At 40.0% G+C, this 9,589-nt stretch overlaps 1 protein-coding gene across 1 annotated transcript in view; it reads left to right on the forward strand.

The window, feature by feature from the left end:
- N4BP2 (NEDD4 binding protein 2) overlaps positions 1-9,589 on the forward strand; it is a 47,173-nt gene that overhangs the window by 33,902 nt on the left and 3,682 nt on the right. The window contains 4 exon segments of the mRNA XM_018564426.1: positions 2,737-2,849; positions 4,383-4,506; positions 5,751-5,933; positions 7,035-7,203. Coding sequence (XP_018419928.1) covers positions 2,737-2,849; positions 4,383-4,506; positions 5,751-5,933; positions 7,035-7,203 — 589 coding nt within the window.

The raw sequence follows: 9,589 nt of genomic DNA on the forward strand, positions 1-9,589 counted from the left end.
TCTTTTGTTGTAAGGGATTTATATCTGAGTGAGAGTTCATAGTCCTGCACACCTGCTGCAGCCATTTCAAAGCGGTTCTACTCTCACTATGATCTAAGCATATTCCACATCCACGTTGCTCAGTTTCCAGCTAAGGGGGAGCATCTGAAACATACTGTAAGCACATTACATGGAATTTAATTGTGTTTAATGTTTTTTCACAAGGTCATAGTATTTGTTTATCAGGATATGTATATAGCTTACAAGGAGTTTACCTTCTCATATGGTTCTTAAATGTGTCTTGTTCGTTCTACCAAAACAGATACTTGTAGCATTTTAGGGATGCTTTTGTTTGCAACAGTTGGCCTTGGCCTTGTCTGTGTAAACAAGCTGTTAGTCCTATTAAATCTCCGAGCTGTGCAGCATTGTTATTTCCTTTTCTTTAAGCCCAATAAATCTCCTAGTGCATAAAATACAGCACACAGCACAGCAGACGAAGGATGTCAAGGAAAGAGAAATTCTGCAATATTCTGTACAAATTGTGATGCAAACATGCAGCTGGCAAATAAGGGGGTGTACTGTAAATCTTAAAGTGTAGTTCCACTTTGCTTACCTTTTAGGTGTTTTTGACTTGCTTAAAGGAGAACTATGAGATGAGTGAGATGAGTGATTTCCACTCACCTCATAGTTCTAAGCCGACCTGTGACAATGAGACTGTCACAGGTCGGCTCAGTAGATCGAGAGGTGAGCGAACACATACCGGGTTCCCTCACCTCTCGATCCTGTCACGGCTCTCTGCCGTGACAGGGGGAGGGGTTGGATTACCCTCTCCCCGCTCCGATCTGCCAGCGCTGACTGGCGGAACGGACGGGGCAGTAGATATATGCAAAAAGTTAAAAAAGTTTTTTTTAAAAACGCTTTTACAGAGATTAATACTTACCTGTGTCTTCCCGTGCGCTCCCATCAGAAAAAGTGAAAATTCTCGGGCGGTCGCAAAGCATCTTGGGGCGGGCAGTTCGGATTTTCAGCCGGGAGACGGGGAGAGACACAAGGTAAGTATATGGACGCCTGCACCCGCATGCAGACACCGTGGGATAGGAAGTACCAGCAAGGACAGAGGAGTCAGCGCTGGATCTGAGACCCGCAGCCGCGCTGGAGAGAAGGCTGAAAACTACAGGAAAGAAGAAGATCGGATTAAGAGACATCATTTAAGGTAAGTGCTTTAATTAACATTGGGGGAGGGAAAAAACTGTTTGCCTTTAATGTCACTGTAACCCTGTTTGTACTGTGCTGGCAGATCTCATTATAAGTTGTAAACTAGATTGGAACACTGTGTATCCTAACAAAGAGTTAACGGTATCAAGACATTGTTTGTTAATGAGAGGAAGCTCATCCTGACCCTCAGTCTGACCATCTAGTCCCACTTTTAAACTGCTCAGAGTAGCTTGGAATCTGCGCAAAGGCCTTTACCAAAGAGACATCTAAAAGGTAAGAAATATAATGGGGTTTTCTCAAATTTGACTGCAAAAGTGGAACTACACTTTAAGCTGGCCGTACATGTTATGAATTTTCTCTTTCAGCCTCACGGGCTACAGTCACTGTTCGGCAGACAATTTTCCACCTGGCTCCTTTGACAAAAGTTAATGTAAAAATCTAATTTTGTTCAATTGGGTGGTGTCGGCAGGGCCACCCATGGATCAAATTTTAGCCGATTTAGCAGGAATCAGCCTAAATTTGATACGTGCATGGCCAACTTTAGCCCTTTGACCTCATGGGCCCAAAAGCAGCATCAGCAACCTCTGAACCCCATGTAGTTATGTCTTTTCATGGAATAATTCAAACAGGGTTTCCAATGCAAGTGGAAGGAAGGTGGGTGTAGGATGCAGAAAGGAGGTAGGTTTGGTTAATTATCTTGGGGTGGAGGTTGAATTTACAAAGAATGTTAGGAAGGGGCAGCATAGGTTGAGGACATTTCTGTTTTTGAAGAAATTCATTTGTTGGGTAAGGGGGCCAGTTTCAACTCAGAAGCTGCATATTAGTTCCAGGGCAGTGAAGTACCTGTTCAGCATCACTGAGGGTGAGGTGGCTGCTATCAAACTTGTATGCTTCTTGTGTCAGAAAGGGGTTGGATGAGATTTGAATGCTGAAATATACTGTATATCGATAGCTACTATCAGTATGTCTATTTTAAATTGAAATCATGTATATGGACAAAAAAGCTATATACAGCACATCTCTCCAATACTTTTCCCCATGTTTTACCCTTTTAAAAATGCAGCAAATATCTGACATTACTGCCAGAAATCAAGTAACTTCCCTATGTTCCCTGACGATACAGGAGTTCTTTCTTGCTGGACTACAGAACGCTCTCTATTCCTGCCCCTCCCTGTCCCTCTCTACATGCATACATTGATTTAATTTCCAACAAAACAGTGCTGCTGCCTTGATTCCCAAGAGCCTGCCCATACTTTGTCTGCAGTGAATGGGCTCTTGTAAGATGTAGTAGGCCACCCTGCTGGACCTTCCTCCCAGCAGTGGTCCCTGCAAGTATTTTATATGTCTGGTGATGACATTACAGGGACTATTAAAAGATGCTTCCTGCTACAGGAGGTAAAAGTAAATAGTGCTGGAATATGCTTTAGAGGGGGAGGTCTGGGGGGTAGATATGGGTCATGCCTGGAGATAACCTTTTCTTTGCTAAAAGCAGATTCCCATTGAAATGAAGTAAGTAAAATAATTGTATTGTTCTTACTGTAGAAGAAGCCTCTAGCATCGACAAACTGCGCTGTGAAAATGAAGGAGAAGCAACTCTTGGAATTGTTTCCTAATTTAGAGCAAAATCTGCTTATGGACATTTTTAAAGAAAACAAGTAAGGAGGACTTTTGTCCTTGAATGTAAAATATACATTTTTATGGATTTAAACTTATGTACACTCTGGTCTTATATTAGTTGTTTGCAGCACATTTAGAACAACAGGGCAATTTGTGAAATGTGCCCTATTACGTTTTGATACACATTAAAGTTGAAGTGTGGACAAAATCTTTATTGGGGTTTCATTTAGATACCAATAAGGTACATCTAATGATATGCGCCCCACTGGTGGCTGTTGCTTCTTTCTTCAAAAATTTAAGCCATAGTATATGCAGCCCCTGATGGTGATGTCACCACTGAAGTTCTGGTGGTGAAACTGATAGTCAGGGCAGGAGCACAACAGTGACAGCAGGTCATTTACTGCGCAGCTCCTACATTTAGAAAATATCTTGAATTCTTTGGAAAAGAATCCAAGGTGTTCTGTGATTGGATAATGGGAGATTGTGATGTTCATACATCCTTTGTCCAGTTACAAAAGAATGCAACGAGGGGAATTGATCAAAACTGGAGCAGATGAAATCTGGAGCAGCTGTGCATGGCAACCAATTAGCTTCTCTCTTTCATTTTCAAATCTTAATTAAACAAACTGAAGAGAGAGAGTAGCTGATTGGTTGCCATAGGCAACTGCTCCAGATTTTGTCTGCTCCAGTTTTAATAAATTCCCCCCCCACAATGTTTTCTGAGTGGAGAAGCTGCACAGCTAGCAATCCTCTGTGATAACTGTGCTTCAGACCCAACTGTCACTTTCACCGCTGGAACTCCAGCAGTGGCATCGGCATCAAAGATGCATGTAAGTAACATTTTTCAAGATAGAAGCAGCAGCCCCCAGTGGGACACAAATCATTAGAAGGTTTTTGCCCATACTTTAGCTTTAAAGCAAGACAAATAGTGCATGCATGCCCACTTGCAAATATGTGTTGGCTTTTGCTTTATCTCTGTCTTATAATATCCATGTGCCATTTTGCTGAGTCTTTACCCATAACTTACATCTCTTAGTCAGAGGTGATGAAGGTAGTGCTACCATAGTGATGTAATCTTTCCCTCGTAGAAAGTCCTTTGTAGGAACTATATTTGTGAAATTGGGAACCAGACAAGTAATAAGACAGTTTTATCCTCACTCTAATCCTCGTCTTCTTTTATTAGCCACTTATTAATTGTTTTACTAAATGCGACTATCATTAAAATGAGAAAAATGACATGGGGCAGAACTAGAAAGAGCTACGTTGTTGTGTAGTCAGAGTGAGTTGAGACAAGCTTATCTACTTGTTTGTTTACTATCAATAATGGAGAAAGTACTGAAGCCATTGGATAGCATTACAGCCAGGCAAATAATATTTTCAGAAGTCAACAGTGCATTTACAATGCTTCACAGCAAGTATGCTTGACTTTCTAAAATGTAACTGGGATTGGCCAGTATCTAGAATAATTCTTGTAGATGTGATTTAAATACGTTATATAAATAAGTAACAATTACTTTTTTTAATTAACTGTCTGCATTGAGGAAAAACTATGCTTTACATCCAATCTGCAGTTATTCTTTAGAGAAGACAGAACAGTTCATCAGCTCAGCACTAGAAGCTGATCCTGTGCAGAATGTTGTGGCTCCGGGGTTTAAACAGGAAGTGCCCCCTTCAACTGACCGAACAAAGGAAAAGGTAATTTTTATTCATTAGGTTGTAAACAAATAGAATTTAGCATGTTCTGTGGCAACCTATTCTCATTATAGTTGATTTATTAAATTCTATTTTCACATTAAATAAGTAATATGCACTAAGTTTAGTAAATAAGATGAAGCTGTGTTATCCAATCATTTGCTAGCAACTTTGTTTTCTTTTTTCTTTCCCTTGTGTTAATAGGTATTAATATACCATGGTTTTTAATGGAGATGTGGAATTCATATATATTTGTTTTTCTTTTGTATATATTGGTTTATTTATAGAAGAGGTTTGTTAAACAGGTTTTCAATATATTTTCTTTTTTGTAGTTATTAGACAATTAAATTGAATGCCACTTCATACCCATAATCTAGTGTTAAAAAATTAAAATATAAATTTAGCCTGACACTTACGTTAAGAAGTCTCGGAGAAGGAAAGGGGGTAACTTTGCATGGACCTTGGAAGGAATTTTCTCTTTCTTGAATGTATTAGTTTTCCTGTCCTAAAATTCACTCCAAGTATTAAAGAATAAGCAAAACGACTGCGGAATAAAATACTGCGACAGCTGAAACATTATTTTTTTCTTCTAGATAGCAGATCTTTCAAAACATGAAATGTACTTAACTGAAAATGTTACGCCACAGATTAAGTTGTTGGTTATCTGCATTCAATTTGACCCATTTATCTCATTTTCAATATAAATTGAAAAAAAACATTACCCCTAAAATGTTGTTATACACATATGAAACACCGCAAAAAATTGTGCAATCATGCACACAAAAGAAGGGGGAAAACCATAAAAAATTGCTCTGAGCAATAATGACATATATAATGACAAATATGTTAAAGTAAAAAGTTTGAGTAAAGTTACCTATAGACACCAGACGGGAGCCAGCTCTGCACACATCATCCAGCCACAAAATGATCTGTTTATGGCGGAGGTGAAGGGAGCACTATGTGCACTGAGCCTGTCTTGGGGGAAACCGGTAATGATCAGCTAGGAAAACCCATTCCAGCTAATACATTTCTGCCCTGAGCTCCTCCAAGGGGCTTCATGGAAATGGTTCTCCTTTAAAATCATATCTGTAGTTTGCCCTCTGCAGCTGGAATAATGGCTTGTTTCATATGCTGTGGCCTTTTATAACAATTTCAATAGAGGTTTTTTGGTCATATTTTTTAGTTTTTTTTGTAACTGTAATAATTGTCATATTTAAAATGTTGAATTGTGTACCTATAATTGAAAGAGAGCAAAAGCAGACAAGGAAGATCTCAGTGAACGCTACTTCCAGGATTTGGAATACCCAGAATATGATGACTTCAGGGCTGCAGCCATTCTGTATCATAAAAAGCAGCAGGAGAGCTACAGGAAAGCAGCGGAAGCTCACAACCGGGGAATGCAACAAGTTGCAACTTTTTATGCGCAACAGGTTAGTTTTGTTAAAGATAGGTCATATCTCATTATGGAATGCACACAGAACTTCTGGAATAATGCAAACTTCAAAGTTGGGTGATTGTGGTTGGTGCTACTGTTTGTAAGAACAGCGTGCCTCTGTCTAATGTAACAAATTGAAAAAAATGTAACCCCCTATAAGAAAACATGCCCAGTGATGAACAACAAAATTGTCACACTTAGTATGGGAGGAGACTGATTTAGCCATTCCGATGCTGGCTCTGACACGTGGTGGTTTCAGGTTTCTATATACAGTATTTTGTATATACATTTTTTTAATTTTGGTCAGGACTAAAGAGTTAAATAATTATATACATACAATCTTTTTAATCAACTACTACACACTAATATTTTGTCTTTTTTGTGAATTTATTCTGCATGTTTACCAGATTAGTTTTACCTGTTTTGCTGACAAAAAAAGACAGTTTACAGAGTTCAATAGCAGAAGCTACAATTTACACACAAATTAATACGTTAGAGGAGAGAGAAACTGAAACCGTGTCTGCTGTTGTTCTTTAGAAACCCATAATGCTCTGTGAATTTCGATTTGCAGCAGTGATATGGTGTAACACGGTCACTGAGTTTACATGTTCAACAGTGTTACAGTATAGCACAATCAATACCAAGTACATGTACTCATAAGACATATCAGTTTATGGAGAAAAGTGAGTCAGGCAGAGTGTATGAGCTAGAGCAGGGACCTGTTACAAGCACAATTTCAGTCTGCACCTGCTTTTGATACAGGGCAACTTCACATTAAGTAACGTTGTCCTTTAATAAACTGCCCCCACAACCCTGAGTGCATCCCACCTTGGATAAAACTTTACATTCCTGCTCGATCCAGACATCTTTCCTCTGACAAGGCCCCGACCAGCTCTCTTCATACTGCACATGTGCACTGCAGCCCTATTAATTCCTGTGGGTAAGCCTTACTCATGACGGCTTTCTTACTACCTGCATAGTATGCTTTTCTAAATACTTTACAAAAAGTAATTTTTTTTTTCACTTTACCTTCAAAGATTAGAAAATCCATTTGACTTGCTTTAAAGTATAATGCTTATTGTCTATTCTCCTCTAGGGCTATTTGTATGGGCAGAAGATGAAAGAAGAAAATCGCAGAGCAGCTGTGCAGATCTTCGAAAGGGCTAATGAGTTCCTCCTACCAGAGAATATATTAGATTTGCATGGACTTCATGTGGATGAAGCTATGAAACACTTCCGCAGAGTCCTGCAGGAAAAGACAGAAGGTAGTAGACTGTCCCTTCCTGATTTGCTGCGGACAACTATGTCAGCACTGTGTGCTAGCAGACCAAATGGCAGTTTATATCCTTGGAGCCATACTTCAATATTGGTCCATGTGATGGGTGGCCTCACTAGCCAATAGTGAAGTGTGGCTGGAGGCTGAACCAAGTACCTGCTTAAAAAATGTAAATTAATATTTACCGTAATAGAGTGTCATGGAATTGTCTAAGAATAAACTGAAGGAATGTGTGTTCATCTGTGCATACCTGCATTTAATTTAGGCTGCCAGTTTTCCAACTTCAGTACAAGTTTGCTTTATCAGACCTAGCTGAATCTAAAAGAAGATGAGCACTAGACATTTTACCAAAACCTGAGATTCCAGGCAACAGTAAATTAAACCAAATTATTAAATAGATTATGACAATGTGTAACATTTCAGAGTTGCCGTATGACACAGATAACCAAATCTAAATGTGTAGTATTATTGGTGCCAGTAAATCCATCAAAAAATTTCAGTATTTATGTCTTATATACCAATTTATAAAATGTGCCTATTGCAACTAATCAGGTTTGATGTGTCATTCTCTGGTAAAAAGAAACAAGATATCTGATTGATTGATGCTGGCACTTTTCATGTTAATACAGAACTACCAAGAATTAGAATTGGCCTTCGAGTTCAGCAGAATAGATGGTTTGATTTCCTCATCCACGAGCATGTTTAGTATATAATTGTGAGCATGTACACAGCACATTCAAGGTTCTCTTCCAAATAACAGGCATAAATTGAACAGCGGGACACACAAATATGTGGTGAAATAGCTTGCTTTTAATGCATTGGGGGGTAACATACGGAAAATACAAATTTTGGTTTAAATTCTTCAAAACATTGGAACAAAGCTTAACTGGCATGAATGGTGACTCACAATAACAAAATAAACAGACCTGTTTCAGATCTATGTGTGACACCCACACCAGTTTCTATTTCAAATAAGGTTCAGCTATATTGTCCAACATTCAATACAAACCCTGAAGAGCCTCAGATCTGCTCTGAATCTCCAAAGGTTGATGCTGGAACCCTCTCCTCGATTGGTGTACCTGGGCCTAGTCTTGGACACAGCCTCTGTCCAGGGTTTTCTTTCCACTGAAAAAGATCCAATCTCTATGCTCCCATGTGCAGATCTTGCAGTCCAGGATTCACTCATCCATTCACTTTTGCATGAAGCTTCTTGGATTAATGGTGGCTTCCTTTGAAGCATTCTCATATGCTCAGTTTTACTCCAGGCTGTTGCAGCCCAATGTGCTAGATGCATGGGACAAACCGATACAGTCTCTGGACCTCCACTGTCTTTCAAAACAAGGCTTGCCCTGGCGTGGTGGATCTCCAACCCGGTGCCGGAATCAGGGAAATCCTCCCCATGGTCTGGAAAGTGCTCAACACAGATGCCAGCCTGACTCCCTGGGGGAAAGTTTTGGAAAGCCTCTCCGTTCATGGGACCTGGTTTTTGGAGGAGTCTCGGCTACCAATCATCATCCTGGAACTCGGGGCGATTCAGTTGTCCCATTAACACTGGTTCCCTAAGTTGCATGGTCACCTGACCAGGATTCAGTCAGACAACATCATGGCTGTGGCTAACATCAACCATCAGGCAGGACCAGAAGTCAAGCAGTTCAGAGGGAAGTGGACCTGAATCTGGCCTGGGCCTGGTTCACTTCCCGGCTCTGTCCACTGTACACATTGGCAGGCACAAAATGGGACAATTAACTTCCTCAATTATCAACATCTGGACCTCAAACAATGGTCCTTCTTATCCAGGGGTGTTTTGAGCCCTATGTTATAGTTGGCAGATGCTGAACGTAGACCTCCTGCACAAGGTTGTTGCCTGGATCAAGGGTCTTTGGGATTTGTTTAGCCTTTTCTATGCTTTGCCTCTGACCCTATTGCTTTGCCTGCTTCACAGAATTGAGACAGAAGGCATTTCGGGGACATCTTCATTGCTTCCAACTGACCCAGGATACTATGGTGGGTGGACGTAGTCAAACTCCTGGTAAACTCTCCATGTGCACTGCAGGACCATCCAGACCTTGTGTCCCAAGGACTTCTGAGCCACTGGCTTTAATGGCCTGGTTGTTGTGTGCGCATGTGAAACGACAACAAATTTCAGGACCCCAAAAAGTCCATAGACGACGCCGTAGAATTATTGCTTTTGCGCGGCGATACCCAACATGTGTAGCACGATTATCGTTTTTATACGTAGGCGCACCCGATGCGTGTTTACAAAATACACATGGGGGCAAGGGACTTTAAAAAAAAAAATATATATATTTTTACATTTATGTTATTTAATTATTTTTTTTGAACTTTTTTTGAACTTTAATTGCTATTACAAAGGG

This window comes from Nanorana parkeri, unplaced genomic scaffold (genome assembly GCF_000935625.1).
Source record: "Nanorana parkeri isolate BGI_ZX_2015 unplaced genomic scaffold, ASM93562v1 scaffold24, whole genome shotgun sequence".
Taxonomy (NCBI): Eukaryota; Metazoa; Chordata; class Amphibia; order Anura; family Dicroglossidae; genus Nanorana; species Nanorana parkeri.